The sequence below is a fragment of the Bubalus kerabau genome, chromosome 10 (assembly GCF_029407905.1).
Source record: "Bubalus kerabau isolate K-KA32 ecotype Philippines breed swamp buffalo chromosome 10, PCC_UOA_SB_1v2, whole genome shotgun sequence".
In the NCBI taxonomy this organism is placed as follows: Eukaryota; Metazoa; Chordata; class Mammalia; order Artiodactyla; family Bovidae; genus Bubalus; species Bubalus kerabau.
Window position 1 is genome coordinate 37,641,279 of NC_073633.1, and position 24,498 is coordinate 37,665,776.

The 24,498-nt window shown below is 38.5% G+C and overlaps 1 protein-coding gene across 6 annotated transcripts in view; it reads right to left on the reverse strand.

Annotated features, from left to right (window-relative positions):
• MEIS2 (Meis homeobox 2) overlaps positions 1-24,498 on the reverse strand; it is a 223,040-nt gene that overhangs the window by 191,328 nt on the left and 7,214 nt on the right. For all 6 annotated transcript variants that reach the window (XM_055537316.1, XM_055537314.1, XM_055537315.1 and 3 more), the window contains one exon: positions 16,595-16,709. In XM_055537316.1, the coding sequence (XP_055393291.1) occupies positions 16,595-16,709 (115 nt within the window). The remainder of the gene's footprint in view (positions 1-16,594; positions 16,710-24,498) is intronic.

A 24,498-nucleotide genomic window follows, 5' to 3' on the forward strand; every position in this document is an offset into this window, starting at 1 on the left:
CCACCTACTAAGTTGCTACAAGCTATTAGCTATTAATCAACTATCAAGTTGAGACAACAATTTATTTGACCAATGTCTATTTATCACAAACTCTCTACAGAGCACTTTGCTAGGTATACAGAGGGCGACACAGAGAGCTGGTCTATGGAGCCAGTGGTAGGTGAGGGAGCCTCTGTAATCAAGATTGATTTCTCAGCTTTGTTTTCCTTACCTCCTGCTGTCTAGGGTACCATAAAAACTCAGCAAATGTTATCAGATAGCATGCCTAAAAAGAGGCTAGCATGCTTCAGTAAGTTTAAAGAAAAAAAAAAGGTACATCTGTGTAGATGAAAAAGTTAAAATGTCACAGGTTCAGAGATGACTATCTCTGGAGTGATGTTGTATGAGACCAGAAGACATCCATGAACTCAGGGCTTTCTTTCCCTCTCACAAAGCAGCCACATTTCAAGGTCCCTGACAACAGGCACAGGGAAGCTTCCCTGATGTTTCTGCCTTAAATGCCCAACATATGAAACAACAGAGCAAAGTTTAAGAGCACCATTTTTTTCCTCTAATTGTCAAAACTCTGACACATTACTTTTTGGTGTAATTTTATTTCAGCTAGGGTCTAATTTTTGTTTTCTTCTTTGCCAGTTGAAAGCAGCTCATGCTTTATACTGGCAGAAAATGAGCAACTAAGATTCCATTTAGAATAAGAAACATGGTGAAAAGTTTCATCCATTAAGTGACTGATAATGATGCTAAAATGTGTAGAAGCACCAAAATCTGGATGGATAAAGAACAGTAAGCCCCATGTTTCTACTTTGGGGTTTAAAAGTTGATTAATGATATTAAAAACCAATGGCTCTCCAAATACAAGCATGTTCCTATTTACAAAATAAGGAAGACTTCCTTTAAAAATGTTGCAATTTTCTGAGCTAATTATTATAAAGAATTCAAAAGCTTGCAGAAAAACTTTCTGACAAGACAAAATCAGGCTTTTTCTCAGCATACTGCAAAGACCGTCTAAGTTGTACCACTAACCTGTTCTTGCTCATTTCAAAGCTGGAGAGGTAAGCGTGCTTTGCTTAATTCTCCTTCCTGCAGATAAGAGGGGGTGACAGACTTTTGTGGGTAATTCCACCATAATGCTCAGGAGTAGAGTGTATGAACAAAGAGGTCTTCCCCTCACTTAGTAACCAAGTGCTTAGTCACTCAGTCACGTTCAACTCTTTGCTACCCCATGGACCGTAGCCTGCCAGGCTCCTCTGTACATGGGATTCTCCAGGCAAGAATACCAGAGTGGGTTGCCATTCCCTTCTCCAGGGGATCTTCCTGACCCAGGGATCAAACCCGGGCCTTCTGCATTGCAAGCCACCAGGGAAGCCTCTTCATGATTAAAGTGAAAGTGAAGTCTCTCAGTCATGTCCGACTCTTTGTGACCCCATGGACTGTAGCCTATCAGGCTCCTCCGTCCATGGGATTTTCCAGGCAAGAGTGCTGGAGTGGATTGCCATTTCCTTCTCCAAGGAAGGTTCCTCCTTCCCAACCCAGGAATCGAACCAGGGTCTCCTGCATTGCAGGCCTGCGCCACCAGGGAAGCCCAATCTTCATGATTAAGACGGACTGCAATTCTGGCCCTCCTGAATGCCCTGGAGCATGATGCCTGTCTCCTGGCATTCTCTAACAATAAGGGTATAAGGGAAAATTTTTTTGCCAATAGAGGCAACACTTGCCTGCTGCAACCAGTTCTAACATTTTACTAAACTGGAGATCCCAGAACAGCTAGACACAGGCAGATTGGGGTTTTGCAGCTCTGTGTCCCAGAAAATTTCCACTGGGCGGATAGTATACCCAGTCCACCGCTCATTACCGGGAGCAAATAGGGCCCACGCCATCTACTCCCAAATGAGGGAAGATGGTTTTCCCTCCTCCACCCTCGCTCCTGCCTCCATGGATTTACCATTTAGCCTCCAACTCAGCAGCCACTTTAAGAAAGGAAAAGAGTTTACTTTTGAGGAAGAAAAGTACCTAGTATGCTCTGCATCAAACTAGGTGTTAATACGCTTCTCCTAGCAATATTCTGCTGGGATCCTCATTTATACATTTTTGAGGGTGTAACCAAATGCACTGGTATGAAATCAAACACTCAACAAATATATAGGAAACACTGTTTGATTAATACAATCAAGGATAACTTCAAGGATAGCTAAGTTAATGGCACATTCTGTACAAGTACAGCTGAAGTCACAAGACTTCAGACCTTAGAGGAAATTGCTTTTTACACTACTGAAAATTGATCCTGAGCCCATGCTGACCTACCTTTTAAATACAAGATGCAAGAAGACTCCCTAGGATATTAAACCCTATCTGAGAGTACTTCAATGAAAGAAGCAGTCGAGGACAGTGTTCTCCACAGTGTGTTCTGAGGAAGATCGGTCCCCAGAGATAATGCAAAAAAGGATTTCAATGGTTAAGTGAGTCTAAGAAGCCTCCTTACAGACTTAAAATGCACATTAGCAAATTAGAGGATCTGCACATTCCTATACTACAGGAAACCCTGCACTGCTCCAGCTTGCAATCTATTTAACCACAAAGTCCTTTTATTTTTTTTTCTTAAGTGATGTCTATTTAAATATCCGTGGAATCATAGTTTTCCAAATACTGCAGAAGATATATTTACTCAGTCCTGTTGAGTCATATCTAGTTGTTAATAATTATAACAACACTGTAAAATTTTACCAAAATGTGTCCTTATAAATGTTCCTAGAATGAAGTTACATACTTGGGACCTTTGTGAATCACAATAATTTAAGTGTTTAAATTACTTTAGAGAGAATGTCAAGCTTTATTTTTTTTTAAAGCGATTTGAAATTTGCTTCTTCATTCAAAAGAATATCCATTCTTTAAAACAGACAGTATTTCAGGCAAGTGTATGGGTCTGCTATTTTGACCATGGAAGACACTGTGGAGAATTCGTCATTGACATTCAAAAGGAAGGCGATTATGTCACTACCCCCATTCAAAAATCTTCAATAGGTCCCCATTACCTACCAAATCAAGCACAAACTCCTCGGCTTGCTATTCAACGTCCTTCACAATATGGACCCAACCCTCTTTTTTAAAAAAAAATAATTATTATTATCGAAGGTCTCCTATGTTATCATAGCACAATGGGGGGCTGAGAAGGAAGATGCTGCAGTCATGGAAAGTGTCCTCAAGAATCTTACAGTCAAATAGGATAATAAGTAAGACATGTAACCAATTACTATAACATGGGAACAACCCAACTGTCAGAAGAGAGAATCAGAAAAATGTGCAATGGTACTTCAGAGGACAGGAATCACTTTCCACTAGATGAGTCTGAGGCTAGTGGCATTTTGTATTTAGAAGGTGGCAGGGCTCAGGGCTGGGCTCAAGGCAGGTATCTCCAGCTAAACAACCCATAACTCTGTTTTCCCAAGGATGAATGCAGGATTGCATTTTTAGGTTCCTCATCCTGATGACAGCTGTACAGGGTCAGTTGTTAACTCTTTTTAAAGCAACATTTAAGCAAAATATATATATATATATATAATGTTTTGTTTACTATGAACCAAACATAAAATTACTGTCATTTTAGACAAATCACATCATTCTTCTTTTCCTAAATCTATTAAATTAGATATCTATTACTCCTGTTTTACAAATACAAAGTGGAGGATTACCCAGGACAAATGATAGATCTGAAAATATCAAGGCAAGCAGAAAAACATCAAAGGCTACCTCCTCAACTGGGCTACCCTTAAGTTAGCCCAGTAATGTTATGACCTGGAAAAAAAAATCAGTATCCACCCAACATGCATCACGCATTTCTACTTCAACAGCTTTGCATGTGTAAGTGGAATATTATTCCTTGTCTTCTCCTCTGATGGAGAGACATCCATATTTCAAAACTCATGGCAGGAGAAAAGAAAACTCTCTACACTGTGGTACCTCCACTAAGAGAATGGCCTGCATGTGATACTGGACTCTGTCCTCCTCCCTTCTTCCTGCATGTAATCTACCAGTCCTCTCCGCCACAGCTCCACTGCCACTGTCTTCATTTAGCCCTCACCAGCCCTTGGGACTATTAACCTTTACTCTATATAGAAGTCCCCTACCCAGAAGCCTTCATGTTGCAAACTTTCAAAGATGCGAACGTGCGTGCATATGTCCAGTCACATAAGTCAGGTCATGCGTCTGATGTACACTGTCACGTGTCTGCATTCTCTACACGTGGTTGTGCTTCCACGTGCTTTACAGTACTGCAGAGAGTAGGGCTTCCCAGGTGGCACAGGGGTAAGGCATCTGCCTGCCAATGCAGGAGGTTCAACAGATGCGCGTTTGATCTGTGGGTCAGGAAGATCCCCTGGAGTAGGAAATGGCAATGCACTCCAGTATTCTTACCTGGCAAATCCCATGGACAGAGGAGCCTGGTGGGGTACAGTCCATGGGGTCATAAGAGTCAGATACACCTGAGCACCCCCCCACACACACTGTATAGAGTACAGTAGTACATTATCTTTATTTCAAGCTTTTTTTTAAATTATTATTTGTATGAAAAGAACTATAAACCTATTATACAGTCGATTGTGTTAGTCGGGTACCTAGGCTAATTTTGTTGGACTTACAAACATGCTCTTGGAACAGAACTCATTCACGTGTAGAGTTCTTACTGTACTTACTCTTGCCTCCCTCAAATGTATTCTCCACAGTCTCAAAGAGCTTTTTCCAAAATACAAAATCTCATCATAAACTCCTTTTGCTTAATTTTCTTTAATGGTCAGTCCACATCCCTGGGGCTTGGATTGAAAATTCAGAGGCCCGGGACCTCCCATGGTGATGCTGACTCTGTGTGTCTGTGGTCTGCCTGGGAATCTGTATGGACAAGCCCCTTAGGAGCTACTTATCTCCAGGAAAGTTTGGTAAACAGTGCTCTACAGGATTAAGTATAAGCTTCTTAGCCTGGTAAACAAGGATCTTCACAGACAGCCCCTACTTGCCTCACCAGCCACCCTCTTCCCAAGCAGCCTCTCTCACAAACGGCAGTTATCAATCTGGTTGTTGCCCTGAACATACCATGCTGTTTCACACTTCTGGGCCTCTGCACTGGCTCTTCCATCTGCTCCCCAAACATCCCCTACCTTGTTGACCTGTAAACACCCACTGAAGGCCATTAAAGCCTTTTAAAGCCTCCCCAATTTTGTGGCGCCTTCCACAGATATTTCAGATATTTCACTCCCTCATCTGCTCCCTCATCTGAAATACCTTACAACCTGAATGGTGCACGTGATATTAGAAGCATGTGCATTTATCTGTTTACATTTCTGAGTTACTTAACAAAGAGTATAAAGAGGAATGATATCACATCTTAGGAGTTATGTATCTCTAGCATCTAGGATAGTGATTCCCATCAATTACATGGTCAATAAATGTTGAATGAAGAGAATATTTGGGCAGTTCCACATTAGTTACCAAGTGAGACTTAAAACAAAAAGACAACTAATGTTTATTTAATCCTAGCAATTACCCTATGAGATGGTTGTGCTGTGTTGTGCTGTGCTTAGTCACTCAGTCATGTTCAACTCTTTGCAATCCCATGGACTGCATCCTGCCAGGCACCTCTGTCCATGGGGATTCTCCAGGCAAGAGTACTGGAGTGGGTTGCCATGCCCTCTTCCAGGGGATTGTCCCAACCCAGGGATCAAACCCAGGGCCTCCTGCTTTGCTGGCGGGTCTCCTGTACTGCAGGTGGATTCTTTACCATTGGAGTCATTAGGGAAGCCCGATGAGACGGTTATTGTTCCCATTTCACAGGTGAAGAAACTAACATTCAGAAAGATCATTGCTTAGAAGCGGCGGGGCAAGGATGAGTGTTCAGAGCCATCTGCTTCCAAAGTTCCATCCTTTGCATACTCCACTCTCTCTGGGTCAACAAGCCTTCCTCCATCCATTCCCTAGCACTGAATATCTGCCTCACGTAAGAGTTACCAGCATACGTGCCACGGTGCCCCCTACCTCACAAAAGATGGTAAGTTATTGAAGGCAGGGACCCTTGTAATGTTTATATTTTTATTTCCAGAGCGCCTTGTTCAATGAATATCTGTGTGTACTGAATTTAAGCAACATAGACTCAGAAGAGGTCTTGAGAGATCGAGAGCTTCCTGCCTCCAGAGAAGTTTATGTATATGTCAGCTCTGGTGTGTGTCACTGAAGGACACTCAAGGGGTAGATTCCATAAGCTTTCAATAACCCATGAGTTATCAACTTTTCTCCATCATTCACATTTAGTCCATGGAAATTTTGGAGGTTTTATTTCAGCAGGTGGCATTTGTTATAAATGTTAGCTCAAAGAAGAAATATGAAATTTTACACTCCTAGTCTGCTTTTGTAAATCTCCAAATTAAAAAAAGAAAAAAAAGAAGCCTTAGTTTTGAGGCCACAGTGACATCCCTAGCTGGCAGCAAGAGTTAAGGAATAAGCGTTTTGATTAAGCACAAATTCTACTGACTAAAGGGTAACAGCTTCATCTGGTGTGAATTATGAGTCTAAAAATAATTAGATACAGTAAAATATTCTTAACTGTATAATTCTCCTGAAAATTCTTTGCTGCTGCTGCTGCTGCTAAGTCACTTCAGTCGTGTCCGACTCCGTGCGACCCCATAGACGGCAGCCCACCAGGCTCCACCGTCCCTGGGATTCTCCAGGCAAGAACACTGGAGTGGGTTGTCATTTCCTTCTCCAATGCATGAAAGTGAAAAGCGAAAGTGAAGTCGCTCAGTCGTGTCCGACTCTAGCGACCCCATGGACTGCAGCCCACCAGGCTCCTCCGTCCATGGGATTTTCCAGGCAAGAGGACTGGAGTGGGCTGCCATTGCCTTTGTAATTCATCTCAGGAGAGGACAGGGTCTCAGCCTCTGTAATGATTATCCTTTATTATTCTACTTGTGATGTACAGAAATTCCAACAGAGATTCTAACTGATGAGATAATGGATAATGGAAGTTACTCTGTATTTACAAAATATATCTCACACTTCTGATAGTCATGCACCACCTTCAGCGTCCTATACCCGGACTGTGACAATCTGCCCTCCTCAGAATGTCAGCTGTAAGGCCTGGTTATTCTCTTGCCAAACCAGGAAGAATAGTCTTTCCTCGTAAACAAAAGCAAGGAACAAAAAACATGATCTCACTACATAATAATCCTGTAAAATGAAGGAAATAAAAATGTTTCTGTTACACCTCTGATTTAAAACAAAACAAAAAAAGCAAAAACTAAAAAACTTGCAGTCTTTCTCTATGTTAAAATGCACAAAGTAAAAAAGAAGACTCATGAATGTAAACATTAGATCCCTGGCGCTTGAATGTAAAAGATCATCTAATTCTGTCCTATTTTATGGGTGAGCAAAAGTCTGAAGAGACTAAGGGAGTCATCGAAGGCCACAGAGCTAATTAGAGTCAGTCAAGGACAGCAGAACAGGGGAATAAAGGAACTAATAGTTACTGGTTCCAGGCAATATTATGTGTTTAACACATAGATCTCACATGATACCATCTCCAGGACAACCTTGATGGCGAGCAGCTTCCCCCTACTTTGCAGATGGAGAAACTGAATCTAGCAGACATGGAGTAAAACTGGGATTTGAACCCATGTCTCTCTGCCTCCTGAGTCCATGTCCTTCTCTGTGCAAGCCTAACCCCAGAGCACAGGCATCTTGACTCACAGTCCAAGACTCTAGACAGAACCTCAAGCAGATGAAAAGGGGGCTCAATACAGGGTTTGCTTACATTGCCTAAAGTAAATTAAACCTGCTCAAAAGCAAACTACAAGAAAACTGGAATGAATATGTAGGAAATCAACAGAAACATGTACAGCCTAAAAATTCAAGAATTACTTCCAATTTCTTTACCTGTATGTGAAGACCCCCAACTTCCCTCAAGGTCAACCTCATCCTAAACAAGAAGTGCAAGCAAAATGGATCCTGAGTTCATCAGGGGAAACTATTTGCCACATTAAAGTTTCCCTTATTACATTACATTATAAGACTTATATCCACACCCTTACTTTTGTATAGATAATATAGTGAAAAGAAATCCCATGTCCAAATTCTGACCATATGTATATAATTTAAGATACCATTAAATATCAAATAAGACAAATTCTATCTTAAGTATCATCTTCAAATACCATTTAAAATAAGAATCTAAAATTTAAGATCCTATCCATAATAGTCCATTGACTTATTTAAGATAGTGTTGCATACAATAAAATTTTAGTAAAATGAAATAGGTTTATTATCTCTTAAGGATATAAGATGATTTTTTCAAAAGTATCAATATGTTAAATATCCAGCTGATGAGTACAAAGTTTCGATTACATTGTTTCTACCTTACAAAAACTGAAATCTGTGGATTTCGCTTATTGATTAAGAAAAGAACATTCTATTGCTAGATAGCTGAATAAGTAATAATTTCTGCCTTGGAAAAGCAAGGTGACAGACCAGGAACAAAATAATTATAACACAAAATGTGAATGATGCTATAATAGTGGTAGAGGGTGCCACTGGGGTGCAGAGAAGAGAACAATGGCTTATGTCCCAGGCAAATCAGGAAGGCTTCCTGGAGGAGATGACACTAGAATCAGAATTTCCTAGACAGAAGAGAGAGGGACACACTCCCCTTAGGTCTCTCTCCAATATCTCCCTTTTCAAGTTCTGGCTTTCTATCTGGCTAAGGGACCTTATTGCTACAGTAGAAAGGACATTAAAACGGTCAACTTTCATTTTAATGAGGAATTAGATTTTAGTGAAATCCCGTAGTTGTTTTCTTGCCGGTCATTAGAAAAGGGGTGAATAGCCCAAGACTACTAAGGGATAAAGTTGGTAGATAAAAATGGTTTATATTATTGTCTGCTATGACATCAAAATATTTTCAAAGGCCAAATTAAAAACAAATGTCTACATAGGAAGATGAAAAAAAAAGCTATTCTCCTACTACCCTACCCCACCCCAGATTTAAAACAGTAAGAATTTCAAGAACTTTCTGAGGGTAGAAATAAGAAGAACAGAGAAAAGAGAGAAAAATAACATGGCGTCGTTATAGACTATTCTTCCGAAGTAAAGGCAGGAAAGACAATGAAGGGAAAAAAACAGAACACGTGTATTACAACATATAGCACCATAAGGCTGTGTCTGATGCTCTGGAGGGCTTCAACAAGTACTGTTCAGCCAAAAATCAATTGAAAAATCAGCATGATAACAGAGCATGAGTTGCCCTATAATAGCCTTAAGACCCCCAAGGCTATGCAAGTCCCTTTCATCTGCCACGCTGCACTGACTCCAGGGGACCCTCACTTCCCCTCCCTGAGTACTGTGCCTGGCTGTATTTCTAACCTACTGCCTTACCCTCCCTTAGAAATGGGAGCTGACGGGACTGAGGATGTTTTAAAGTGGTTCTGAAGAATTTTTTTTTTCTGATTTATTCTTTATGTTTTCTGGACATTTGCACTCAAATTCATCCTAGAATATCCTCTATTTACACAATATTAAGTGGACAGGCATAATCTCTTGAATAATCTAATAATGGTCTTATGTTTTGAATGCCTTAACTAACCTACATGAAACTGCCCCTTAATAAAAATCAGAGTTCAGGCTTATGCAAATGTGGCATGTAAGCAATTCACAGCATTGTTATAAATATACATATATAGTTCATTCCAAGATTTCATCTCAATATTTCTTCAATCACTTCCTCACAATGTCTGGTTTGTTCAATTTATATTTCTACTTGGCATTTGGTGCAAACCCCCAAAGATAAGATACATCTGTCCCTTAGTCACAAATCTTGGCATTTTTACCTTAACTCAATTGTGAAATGATTGGTTGAAAAATTACCTTGCAGGATTTCCTCATAATAAAGCATTTTATTTCCAAACTTTTGAATGTGACATGAGATGGACCAACTCAGGAGTGACATATTAAAGCTTAAGGAGGACATATAAATACCCTGATCCGTGTGAGGGAAGGAAAAGCTAATTGGAAGTCAGCTTCCCTGTGATTATCAGCTTGTTTATGGGGAGGAGGACGCCTCTGAATGGCACTGTAAATTCATCCCTGATTATGGCATTAAAACCAGAGCTCATTTCCACAAGCTCCCCCAAAGTCCCCCGCCAATGCATTTTGTTTACTTACAAAGCGTTGTGCACTGTTTTCAGAGAATGACAGTTTCCCCTGCTTTGATTTTTCTCCATTTTCAAGAAAAATTAATCAGTTGCACAAGCCAGTTGTCAGATTTCACTTCCCTCATGGCAGAAAGCACACATATTCATTGTCTGCTATAAGAATAAATTTTAGTAATTTTTCCCCATGTCAATATGAATATTAGACTGACCCAATTAATATGAAACGCTTCTATGCTGCTGGAACAGACAGTGCTCCAGAAAGAGCCATTTGCACAACCTGTTCATGATTATGGGCCATAAGGACACAAAGATGGCACACACATTTGTGGACCATCTGAATTCTTATACGGGAAGGGGAGGGGGGAGAGGGAGCGGCATGACGTGAGCTTGACTGTCGTGGGTCATGTTTTTTAATCCGGAGTATTGGACATGTAACACAGCAACAAGAGCTGATCATTTTGTTTAATCACCTTTTGGATCTTTGCCAGATGGTCTCTATTGAGAGCGCTGCAAACAGAGAGAGATGAACTGCATCTAACACGCCACCAGAGCTTTCCCGTAAATGTCTGAGAACTGATTCCAACAAGAATTTAGTCTCAGAGCAGAAAGGGATACATTTAAAAACTATGTGCATTAACTATACTTTTCCCCATAGAATCCTCACTTGGCATGAATAATTTACCCACTCTTATGCTAATGGGATCATGAAAGTATCCCTCGTCTTTAGTGCAGCTATTCTCAGCTTTCAGTAATTACCCCACCCAGTGAAAATAACATGGCTTCTGCATTGAATGGCCGACTAGTACCTGACAATTAGAAAGATCATGGCTGACAATGGACTGGTCCAGAACCCAGACAGAGAACGCTTGTAGGCCAAAGAAAAGTACAAGCGCAAAGTAACGTTGGCCATGGGCGGGAAGGGGGAGGAGGGGGGGCGGATGCATGGGGTGGAAAGTAGAAGAAAAGAGGAAAAGAAACATTTTCTATTGTCAAGCTTTTCTTTCTGTGACTTACTATCAAGATTTTACTTAAGCAAAAATCTGTTCTTTACTTATTAAGTGTAAAGGCATATTCACAACAAGATTGATTTTAAAGGAAAAAAAGAGACCATATCTAAGGAAAAAAACTAGAGTTATCCTTAAAGCACGTCTGCATTAAGAATTTACTTAATCAGAATTTTAAAAAATCTAAGTAGTGGAAAAGCCCCTACATTTTGATTTTTGAACTGAAAAAAGATTACCAAACCAAAAAAAAAAAAAAAAGAAGAAAAGAAAAGCTAAAAAGAAAACTCTCTTTCGACCTCTGTCCACAAAACTCCATGTTAGGTAGTTCACTGTGTAAAAATTATCAGGCTAAAACATCTGGGAAAGAAAGCTATGAAACAGCAGGGAACGTGGCTGGTTTATTGTTTATCTTTTGTTTATGAGGCAGTATTCAAGTTTAATTACTACTCTAAATTAAACTCTAACTGGCATCAGGAGACATCCCTTTACATGACTAAGTTAAAAAAAAAAAAAAATCTAGAAATCTCAACTCCGGGCTTTTCAAGTAAGTTGATACATATAGGAAAAAATTACTCAAAATTAACAGCAATTATAGAAAGCTTTTAAGCATTTATGGGCACCATTACATGCTCCTAGAGCATTTATTTATTAGAAGAATTTAATTTTATTTCTAGCGGTTGCTATTCTAAAACGTCTTAAGAAAATCAACAGAAATTATTTGGATGTTTGCCGATGATTAAGGATAGTATTCCTTTTGATTTTATTTGGGGAGCCAAAAAAGTATGAAAATGCAACATAAATATTCTATAATACAACAGCTTCTTCTGTGCCAATGTTCAATTCTCAATTACATTCTCAGTGAATTTTCTGATACAATTAGGAGGACAGGAAGGAAAAGAAATGTCACCATATTTATCATAACAGTAAGTGACCAGTTTTGGATGAACTTAGCTCTAGGAAAAATAAAAGTTAAAAGCAACTAGCAAAAGATTATGCCAGATGGCATCTGTCATATTGTATTTAGGGTTATTTTAAAGAGATTGCCGCCACTATGAAAACATTCCATTGACAGAGTTTTCCTAGACTGAATAAGAAATCCCAGTAGAACATATTCAGGACCCACTATAAGTGGGTTTGAGGGTTTCCCCCCGTCTTTTAACTATGTAACTGGAATACTTGGTGGGGAAGAATACTATTTCATGCATTATATAATAATTCAACAGTGTAAGCCTGTGTTAGACTTTTGCTTACCTATAATCATTTACGTTAAATCTATAGTGGGTATTTTTAGATTTCAAAACCATGATTGCTAAAGAATTGCATAATATCTAGTTATGGAATTTTAGTCTCATTGCCTGGATGATAGAGACATCAAAAGAGAGGTTTTGTAGGTGGCAGAGTTGAGGGGAACTATGCTGGTTTGTACAGCCCTGTGTCTTCAAAGATGAGAGACGCATAGATGCTTAAATACTAATGGATTTAGGTTAAACTGGGTCTGGCAACAGTATGGTTAACGTGCGTGTGGTGTGCAGTGTGAGCTCAGCAGTTACTGGGCCAACTGTCTCGGTATTTCTGGGAATCCTGCCTATTCACAGTGCAGGGATTGTTCAATTGCTGCAAAATGTACAAAATGAATTTTACAAAAATGAATTGTAAGGAAGGCCCCATTACAACGATTTTACAGCAAAGATGTCAACATCAATTTTTCTTTCATGCCTAGCTAATGATTAAAACAGCATATTCCATTTGCCTAAGACAATTTATTTCATATTGGCACATCAAAATATTGAAATACAAAGTTATCTTTACTCTGCCCTTTTTATTCACTGCTGCTGAACCCATACCATTGTTCAAATCCGGAAAAAATAAAACAAACTTGGCACGAAATACTTAAAACAAAGGCTCATCAATATTCTCCAATTTGTCAACATCTCAATTACAGCACTGGAAAAAATGTAAATTTCATGTGCTCTAAACACTGAGGGGTCTATTCTCCTGCCAATTCACATGCGTAACTCCCATCAGCGTTAATGGGAGTTACACAAACCCATCAATAATAATAATACTTTGTACATATATTGTGCCTTTCATCTAAGGCTCTCAAAGTGCTCCAGGAACAAGGGGGCTGCTTCCTAGTCTTTACTCTGGGCAAAACCCACAATGAAATACAAAGCAGCTTTTGACTCAGCAGGTACAGAATTAGGGACCCCACGCCTTATTATCAAGCCCCATTTTATTACTGATGGGAAGCCAGACACAAAGAGGGCCAGTTACTTCCCCAGAGACCCAGTCTGCACCCTAATTCTATCCCTGAAAAATAAAACAGACTTTTTTCTTCATTCTCATGTGACTAACAAGATAAACTCCATTTGGCTGCTTTTAGCCAAAGAAATCAGAGTGAATGAAAGTCTGGTTCATATTTATGTAGTTTACTGCTAGGCATGTGCTGTGTGAAAGAGACAGTAAAGTCAGGTTTCACATTTTATCAAGTTTGTTTTTTACAATATTTTAAAAATTTGATTTCCGCCCCCTCCTTTTGGTTTGCTGTACAAACACGGAGGAGGAAAAGATGACCTTTCACCTGTGTAACTGTAGCTCTTTCCCTATCAAGTCATAAAATAATGAGATATTTTTAGGTTCCAAAGTAAAGGTTCATATGAATCATTTTAGTAGAAATATTCCCCAAATCATAAAGCAACATAAATGCATGTATTGTTTTATAGCATATGGCTATTAAAGTTTAATTTAAAATGTGTATGAAAACATTGTCTTTAGTACAATTCATCCCTATTTTTTTCTGTTTATCATAATTTGTTTTGAAACTGAATCGTTTTACAGTTTTCCATATGCCTGTTGTGCTAATAAATTCTGAATAAGCAAGAAAACTCTTTTCTAAACTAAAAATCTTGGTTCCCAATGAAGCATTTTAATACATTTAATATGGAGAACATAAATTTCCTTCTTAGGCTTTCCATTAAACGTCAGCCCTAAGATTTAACCTGGGATAAGCATATGTGATTTCAGTCAATATCTCTGTTGACTTTGCCCTGAAGCAGATAATTAATCTTTCCCACAGAAAGCTACTCTGGACAATTTGGTGGGACAAAATATCTTGAAAACATATTTAAAAGACTAATATGGGCACGAGTATGACAAAATACACTCAAGTCTGACCTTTGAAATGTAGAATCTTTGTAAAATACAGAATATCTTTCAACCCGTGTTTCGGAGCCACTGATGTAATCAGCCAGGTAGCAAATTCTCCATGCCCAGAGTGCCTCCATTTTCCAGGAATCAAAACGTTTTTTTGTCCCTAACACTTTAATACAGTAAAATGACTGACTTCCTAGTACTCAAACACATAAGCTACCATGTCCATTCTTTAATCCCATGGAGATGTGATTAAAGGAACAAAATCCTGTGGGGATCAAATCCTTCAACATGGCATCCGTGGGTGTGGCTAACCACAACATAGAGGTTTGTGTGTATGGTTTTTACGCAACTGTATCGGTCTCAGTGCTTTTCTCTTCCCTAACAAAAACAAAAGCAAAAACAACAAGCCAGCAAAATTAACCAAAATGATAAAACTCAATGCCTTGGCCGTGGCCGCAACTGTTCAGCGTTCCAAACCCCAGGGTCGTCCTTCCCTGCCTCCCCTTCTCCCTGGCCCTCTCCTGCCATCTCGCTGGCCATAACTCAACCAACCCAACTGAACCAGTCAGTTTTAAATTTCAGTTGGGACCTTGGTGACCTGTTAATGAATCTACAGAGAGGAGAAAAACTCACAGTGTTGAGTTATGCCTGGTGTTGCTAGCTGACTTGGAGTCAGAAATGCTTGAAGCGTTAACGTAATTGCAAGAATGTGAAAAATGAAGCGCTGGGCTCCTGAGCAAAGTGAAAGGTCAAAGCGAGCCTCACACACAACAAGTCTTTGGAAGATAGCCTCATTAGACCATTAAGTCTGCTTCTCCTTTCCCCTTCTCTTGTACCATGTTTAAGGTGTTTTGTTTTTATTAATAGATACATTTCCCCCTTTGTGGCACCATGATTTGGGGTGGTGGGAGGAGAGGAGTCTTAGAAAGCTTTTCAGATTTAAATACACTGAGAAGTCTTTCTCCAAGACATAGAAACACAATGAAAGCCACTGCATTACAGATTCACTGAATTTATATACATTTCATCTCCAAAATTCTTTATAGTTTCGTTTTCTTACATATAACCAAAGTGATCTAATAAAAAACAGTACAGAAAGCCTAAATAGATACAGTTCACCAGTTCTTCCACAGTTTACCATTTGACAGTATTCATTTCTGTGTTAGTTGCAGCTTGCTTAAACCTAGATTCTAAGTTGGACCCATTCACAACTTAACAACATCCTAGAAGGGACACTTCTCTAAACTCTTCCAGAATACTAGGAATCCAAAATCCATGACCAGGAACTTGGAAATATAAAGGCACTCACCCTACATCAACCATCGTTTTTTAAATGGCATATATGACTACAGCTCAAGCTGTTAAACTGTCCTCCACTTGGAAGACTGTCTAATGCTTAAATATTGTGGCCATAAACACAGTCATAATAGAGATGAAATAGACCTAGGCGATCAGACACCATCTAATGTAAAATATTAAAAAGTAAAATCTATATACTTTCCTGGCCCACGTTCAATAATGCATCTTCTTTTAAATAATAATTTTAGCCATAGAAGAGTCAACCCTACCAATATATAATTGCTCTCTGTGCAATAGGTGAGCCTTAAATGGTAAAATTTATTTTAAATGACTCTAGGCTTCCTTGTCATCTGTAGTTGACGTCTCCCTTGCCTTTTGATTATTTGAATTTTTACAATTTGTGACAAAAGTCTCACCATGGCAGCTGAATAGAAATGGGGACAAATAATCTAAGAATTTTCAAAATCCATCTTCCCAAAATAAATTCCATATAAAATTTGCATGGCGCTTTGGAACTAATAAGAACAGATTTTGCATCATGTGTGCTTTACAGGCATCATTGCTTGATTATAGAAAACCCTTATAGTTGATTTACAAATAAAATATCCCATTTATAGTATAATTCAATCTACTGCATCACAGAAGCAAAGATCCGTCATTCTATTTGCTTACACCCAGGAGTTAAGAGTAGATAACCAAATTTGTCAAAGAATTGGCAGAACTAATCAATTGTTATTGTAATGCTTGCTTAAAGACTAGACAACTCTTTTTGTTTTGTTTTGTTTTTGGTGAGTAATATGAGTTAAGGGAAGGAAATACTGTCTCCCTGAATAGCAGCCATTTATACTCCCTAACCTGCCACTCTCCTGTTTACAGTGAGGCTGATGTACCAATATAAAATACTGATGTTATTTCAGTCATGCCCACTTTGCACAAGGAAAATCCTTGACTTTTTACCTTGCTCACTGCTGTTGTCTCCACTCTGGGACGCATGGCCCCCACTGGAGGGCCCTGGGGTGCCTGCTGAATGGGTGGAAGTTGCATCATCGTGGTCTCGCCAAGATGCAGGATTCTGATGTCAGGAGGCCCAGGAATTTTTCCACAGTTACCATTTCAGCCATAAATGACGAACCAAGGGGAAAGGTGCAGAGAGAGGCAAAAAACATGTACATATTAGTATTTGTAGAACTAGGCATATATAGATGCCATGTTACAGTATGTTGTCTTTTCAGCAGTAGGTACCGAAAGGAAAAAAAGATGCACTAGAATCATGACGAAGTGATAGTTATGTCAGTGTACATATTTGTTAAAACCGATTGAAACAGATGCCTTAAAATGGATGCATTTTATTATATACAAATTATACTTCAATAAAGTGCATTTTTTTAAGTTAGAAAAAAAAAAGCCTCCTTAAAAATCTAAAAGTTTGCTCTTTAATTAATTATGCCACACTCTTCCAAGAAATAGGTCCCAATGCTCTTGGATACCAAACACTTCAGAATATTAACACATCTATAAAACTCAACAACTCCCTTAAAAATTTAGATTGGAGAATGTATGGGACAGCCCTTCACATCAAATGCATTGCCCTAAAAAGGCCTGAATTAACTCTCAAAATTATTGTCAACTGATTATATCATTAACAAAGACAATAATATTAATCATTGCATCAATACCTTCCTTGCTGTTTACTGTGGGCAAACGACAATCAGAAAATGAAACAACTATGAACTGTGATCCACCTAATAAACTGGAGAGGACTTCCTTTAGCGCTGCATGGAAGGTTTAAAGTCACAGAGCAGTGCTTTTTCCTGAAAGAACTGCTCATTTTAAAGGACGTGTAAGGTAAGCCGAGAGTTATAGTTCATGCTACTTTGCTGAGTGTATTCTTCTGTTCCTCCTCCCCTTTCCTGATCAGTCCCAATACCCTGCTGTCGCTTAAAGGAAAACAGGAATTCTAATGTACAGGAAGGACTTTATCAGCACCACATGAAGGCAGGCGAGAGATGGAATTTCCTCTGGCAGAAACAGAGAGTAGGAACAGCATATGAAACAGACCAGCCTTAAGGTCAGAGTTGTACACTTGTCACCTGTATGCGATAACTTCGACTAAACCCACAGATCTACTGGCAAGCAAATCTGTTGGGTGGGGGGGTGCAGTACTTTGAGAGCAAAATAAAAAGCCCCGTCAGTCCCTCTAAGTACATTATTTCTTCTTACAAGAATTGGTAACTAAGGACTCAGACTGACATGTCTATAGGCAACATGCTAACATCATGACCACTTGAAGACAATCTTGCCGTGTTGTCATTATATATACTCTATCCAGAGAAAAAGGTCAGTCTATCATTTTCTCAACCTTAACCCTATGATGTACAAATAGAACATAAAACTTCACCAAAACAAAGTCAAGAAACCAAAGAGAGAAAAAATAAGGAACTATTATCATTTGGAACAGCAACAACAACAAAAATCTGTTTGCCTCTATAGATATGTCTCAAACCACTGTAAATTAATATTTAGCATTTTTGATAGATGGTGAAATGTCCCAAAGTTCTAGAGATTAATAACATCTCTATCAAACAATGCTGTTGGCACCGCTGTCAGGCAAGCCACTGATTCAAAGGCAAAACCTTAAGCAGAAACTTTGTGACTGTAAGTACTGCACATGTATATATATATCTCTAAAGTAAAGATACATTTTTGAAAGTATTGATAGATTTGGGAACAAAGTTGAACAGAATAAAATGAAAACCAAGGTTCTGCTGCCTGTATGAAGACAAAGTCATGCCTGTAATTTTTGCATCTAAGTTCGAAACTCTTCCAATAGTTTCTAGCTCAAAGCAAACAGAATGCAGGGGCTCTTCAAGCTTTGCAGACTCTTCGAGTCCGCTGTTTGCCGGATGGTAATCAGATAAAGAGCTAGAAGAATTACGAGAAAAAGAAAAAAACAATAGCATGGCATGAGTTTAGTCTTGCAACAACACTGGCTAGAGCCTTCTTTTAGAAACTGCAATAAGAGTCACCTAAGCTAAACTTTTCAGTTAAACTTTGCATCACTAAAACAGCAAGTGATGTGAATTTTATGCACTGCATGCTTTTTATTAAGCTGGTGGCTATAAAAGCTCCTTACCCCTCATGAAAATTACAATAACTAACTACTAACACCTCAACTATGTTTTAAGGCAAATGTCATCTAACAGCTATTTTATAATCATTCAAATGAAGCTCCAGCGAGTCTTTCTGTTTGGACATGAGAGTGATTCCAAGGGATCACTCAGAAGGACTTCTTGCAATGGAAAGTACTGTCTTGTCCCCATTAGTCAAACCTGTACTGAGTTTTAAAGTCAGGCCTCACAAGTTTATAACTCAGTTGATTTCCTTCCCTGCTTTTTTGGAGGAGGCGGTCTCTAAACTAAAGGGGTGAGAAGTAAGCCACCTAAGCAAATAATACTTTTAGAGCAGCTAGTTCCTCCAAATCAGTTGGGTCTTGGGTTTTCAGCTCAGTCCTGAAGTTTGCTCAAGCTCACTTTTACTATCTAACCCACCATGCCCCTGTTTCTTCCCCCTTACCTTCCTCACATCCTCAAAGATGCTGTCCTACAAGCATCCCAATCTCCATGGTGTGTTTCAAGTATTATGATCTACTTTGCAAGACTGATACAAACTAGTACCAGGATATTCATCTAACTTGGAAGGAGGAAAAACAGCTGAATCCCTCGGGGTTTGAAAGTTGAAGAGTTACCCCAAAGTTGTCCGTATTCAGCTACATCACAGTGACGTGATCACATACAAACATAAATACTGATAATCTGGTCAATAAAAATTGCTACCTCCTTGATCACAAAACGTTGGAAGCAACATGGATAGCTACAATACAGTCCTTTACACATAAGATTGGTTTGTTCTTAGACTGAAGTATTTGTTTGCATCACAACTCCTTTCTTCTTCTTTCCCCTCCCTAGATAGTTTCCAAGTTTACATCCTTCAAGAATAACTGCTTGGCTTTCTGCCAAATTATATGCAGAAGTTTAGTGAATCTTGAAACCGAAGTGGCATATGAAAGCATGTAAAACACGTGACGTACTTAGAAAAATAAAGAGAAACGCTGTGTGTGTGTGTGTGTGTGGGTGAGGAGTCAGGTAGGTGCATTCCACAATCTATGTCCCGCTCCTCAGCCCCAGGTATCATGAAGACATTCGAGGGCAAGGAAGAGACATGTTTCTATTCCCAGGGGCTTTCATAATTAGGAGTCAAATACAGGACTCTTCTTGCTCTTACGTAATTGCATTAAAGAGCAGTGTTAGCAGGAGAAAAGCAGTGAATACTGAGTGGAGCACAATGGAAGGAGATGGAAAATAGATACAAGAAGCTAGGTCTCCAGGGGCAGTATTTTCTATTTGCTGGGCTACAGACTCACAGCTGATAATGCAAGTTGTAATTAATATAAAAGCAGGAGACAAGATGGGGAGAGCTTGTAGTAGCGGAGCCACAAGAGATCACTCTGCAGCTCTCCTCTGTTTCTCATTTACACACAGCTCTCCCTAGAAAACACAATTCTGCCAGTGTTTCCTCCCTTGAAAGTTAAAAAAAAAAAAAAAAAAAAAATTGATTTAGCACCATCATTGAATTTTGCTAAATCTAGGAAAGAGCATAGAGCGGACAGGCATCTCTGGGCAGAAAAAGCAAATCCTCCATGCACCTCTTTTGTTGAGGCTGTAGAGATGGTGGACATTATAATGTTTTACACCAGTTTGGCACTTCTGGGGGAGACCTGCCGATAGGACACTATTTAATAATTCCCAGCGAACTGGTGGTATTTCCCTGTTGAAATGATTCTACCCAGCTCATGGTTCTTCCATTGAAAAAGCAGTGAAATAAAATGTGTAAGTGTTTCTGAATAAATACAAAACTGAATGGGGAAGTGAAAAGTATTAGGTTTCCAGGAGTTAAAAAAAGAAACCACACCACACACAAGTTCAACCTCAGATCATCTGAAACTCATCTTAGACTCCAGATGAAGAGGTGATGCAATGGATGTGGTGTAGGAGAAAGAACCCTAGATTGGAATTAAGACTCGAGGGTGCCACCTCCAACTGTCACATGACCTCAGGTGATGCACTTCATCTCCCTGGAACATGTTTCCTTCTCTCTTTAAAATTAAGAAGTCAGACAAAATAATCCCTAAGGTCACTTCCACTTCTTATTTCTATTATTTAAAAAATACTTTAAGCATTTGATTTTCTAGAACCCACAAAACTAAAACACGATATAGAACACCAAGCCAAAAATAACACAAGAACTTGGAAAATACTGTAAAGTAATTCAGAATATGTGTTTGTAGGTAGAAAGTAAGAATAAACATAAAGATATTTAATCAGCACATGGAGCATGCAAAACTAATTTGACTAGAGATGTTCAAATGACAAAGTCAAGATATGCTCGCATCAGTACACATAATTAATGTAACTTACAGATTTCCTACGACTTTAAGAGGTTTTCACATCTTAACAGTTAACATTGAGCGAAAATCATTTTTAAAAATAAGAGGAAGACTCCTATCATGAGGTAGTCAAACCTACAAAAGTTCAAGATGTTAATTGTGCAATCTGAAAAAAATGGTGGAATTTCAATTTCATTATTCCAAAGTTGACATAAGAACTCAGGAGAACTGTGCATGCTTTCAGAAGGTGGACTCACTCTTTAAAAATGTTAATAGAACCAGGGTCTTTCCCTCATCTCCCTGCTTCCACCGTCTATTAAGTTCTGAGAATTAATATGTGAGCAACTCTCATGGAAATGGCAAACACTCTTTGCAAATGATTCCTCCTCTGATGGAGCAACTTTTAGAGAATATAGAAATTTCTTATACTATTAGTGTACTATCACGTTATAAAATGTCTCCTGTAATTTTGAAATGGGATAATGTATAGAATGTTAAGCCTGAAAAAAAAATGAGAAAATGAATTTTTAAAATATCAAACTTTTCATCTGATAGTGGATACCTGTTGTTGTCAAGTTCACCTTTGTTTAATTCCATCTCATTGCAGTTACTCTGAAAGCATACTCCAACTGCACAACCTACATGATTTCACTAACGTAATTATTCTCGATGGGAAATTAACAGAAAAGCCATCAACCACCAGAAACTACACAACAACAGAAAATTCATGCCCCTGGCCTCTGGCCAGGTCTCCTTGGGTTGATGGACAGGGCTCAGAGGTGGAACCTTCCTGAAACAGGTCCCCCAAGAACTTGGATAACATACTGTGAGGTCTAATCTTACACCAGAACATAAGAAATTATCTGATAAAATAAATCATTCATATTATTAATGTTATTTTCACATCCCAATGTCTCCTCTTTTATATTCTTAGACCAATCACTTAGACTGCTCTCTCTCCTCACTGCCCATTCCCTGCTGATTTTTTCAGACACTTGCCTGTATTCTGTCAGGAACAAGGTTCAGGGGATTCTCCCCTTTGGCTTAACTCAGTTTTTAAAAACTGTGTAGACATAAATAAATCTGACATATTCAGAGATGTGAAAGAAAACAACAGCATATCTTCACTTAAATTACAGCTTTCAAAATAAAAATTTAAATAATTTTTCTTTTATTACTCAGCTTATCAGAGCCAGTCAATTTTTAGGCACCTGCCATTAATTTTTAGTAGATACAATTTAATTTTCTTCCCTATACTTAATGCATCCAAAAAACAAATACAATGCAATTTCTTAAGCACTTTATAGAAATAACTATATAACTATGTACCTTCAGGCCAATAGAGCTTAGGTCAGAGAATGTATTTCAGAAACAAATATAATTCATTTATCTAAACTCGATCTAAAGATATGTAATATCTTTATATGTAAATAGAAAGATATATTTCATTTATCTGCACTTGATCTAAAGACTTGATGTAAAATTATGTAAAGTAGATAATGTGGACATCACCTATTATTCAGAAACACTACAGACTAGGAAAAGCATGGTCATGCCACAACAGTTTTCAAGTTGAAACTTTTTTTCAAGAATTGGTTTCTTGACAAGTTTATTTTTAAAAATAAATAAATTTGAATGTCTAGGAAACTTTACAAGAACTGCAGATGGAAAATGGAGTTCTATTTCTTTTCACCATTATATTTTTCTCCCCAATATTCCAAAGAATACTATAACAGTTACAGGTAGCTGTTTCCTACCTATAACAATTACTCTTATATGATAATAAAAGTATAAGATGAAATCTTTATATTAAAAATATTAGCAAGCATTCACTATGAATCTCCTAAACATGATAAAATTGTAGCCCATGTTGCAACTTTTATTTTCTATTCAATTCCAAACTTTTTTATTAGTATACCCATCATGTGTCAATGGGAAACGAACAAATGAATTGAATGTATGGAAGGTAATTATGGCGGTCTTCCATTCATGCATCTATGTTACATCAGATTATTTATAGAATATTATAGAATGTGAAATCAACATGACAACAACCTTGTTCACTAGGCAAGAGCATGTAAAACTCATTTTAAAAGTTGGCCCAAAATACTTGCTTTTGAGATATTTATATCAATTAATTTTATATATTTCTATTTTTAAAAATTTTAATAAGAAAATCAAAAGCTATTTTGGTGCCTAATACTTTGCTCCTGACGCTTCTGTCTTTGCTTCCCACTACTTAGAATCACACACTTATTCTTTCTTTTCTCTTTCATTCTCTCTCTCCCTGCTTGCTCCTTCCTTAAACACACACACATACAGCCTCACACAAAGTAGCTTGATACCACTTAATAAGGATAGAGGTGTATGTGTTTTGGGGGTGTCAAACAGCTGTCACAAACTGTCACCTCCAGAAGAGAAACCTTGGCACACAACAAATTAAACTACACTTCTTTTTTAGCTGTCATTATTCATAGCCAATAAGTTGAAATGTTCTCAGCATTTCATGTGCAAATAAAACCACGAGGAAGCCAGTAGATCAGAATAGTGGGCCAGCAGATAAAAAAGAGAAAACAACACGCTGTCTCGGTCCTTCTGAAGTGGCTCATCATCACCCCTGCACCAGCATGCAGCAAATGAGACCCAGCCTGGGGCAATGTATTAAATATGCATATCAAAGCAAATGAAAAAGTAAACCTGGAGATTCAAATTGGATACATTTACATGCTGAAAATGGCCCACTCATACCACTTTTCAGGTAGTGGGTCTGAGGAGGTATGTTCACTTTTTTGCGGATGGGGGGAGTTGAGGGAGGAGGAATAGCCTGCAGAAGAGGCTGAACATAAGAGGATCACTCTGTAGGGGAAGACTTGGGAAAGAATACATTCCATACCCTTAAGGTGCCAAAGTACCAAAAAGCATAAAAAAAAACTCTCCAAGGTTTTCTCTCATCTCCTACATAAAATTCAAATCTGTGGCAAACTTCACCATTTCCCACTCGATTGCTGGTGGAACAAATTATTGCTTCCTTTGCAAACAAATAGCAGGGGGGCTAAAGTAAAAATGTTGTAGTTCAGACTCTAGGAAATAAAAGGCTTTAAATTATGATGCCCAATGAGGTGGTAAGCCCTCATGGGTTCAAAATAAATCAGTTGTCATATTTACTTGATTGGGGGCCTCTAAGAGAGGCAACAAATGTTACAGTTGATTCTTTTATTCAAAGATGATGACTGTTGCATTATTAAAGCACTATCTTCTTAGGTATAACTTCTTTCCTGAGTATAATTTAATATTCCAAATAGTACCATAAACTGGCATTGTTGATCAGCCAATTCTATAAACAGCCTAGTCTATCCTATCTCTTCTATATAAACATCAGCATGCTCTAGTTCCATATATCCACTTGAAAAAACACTTC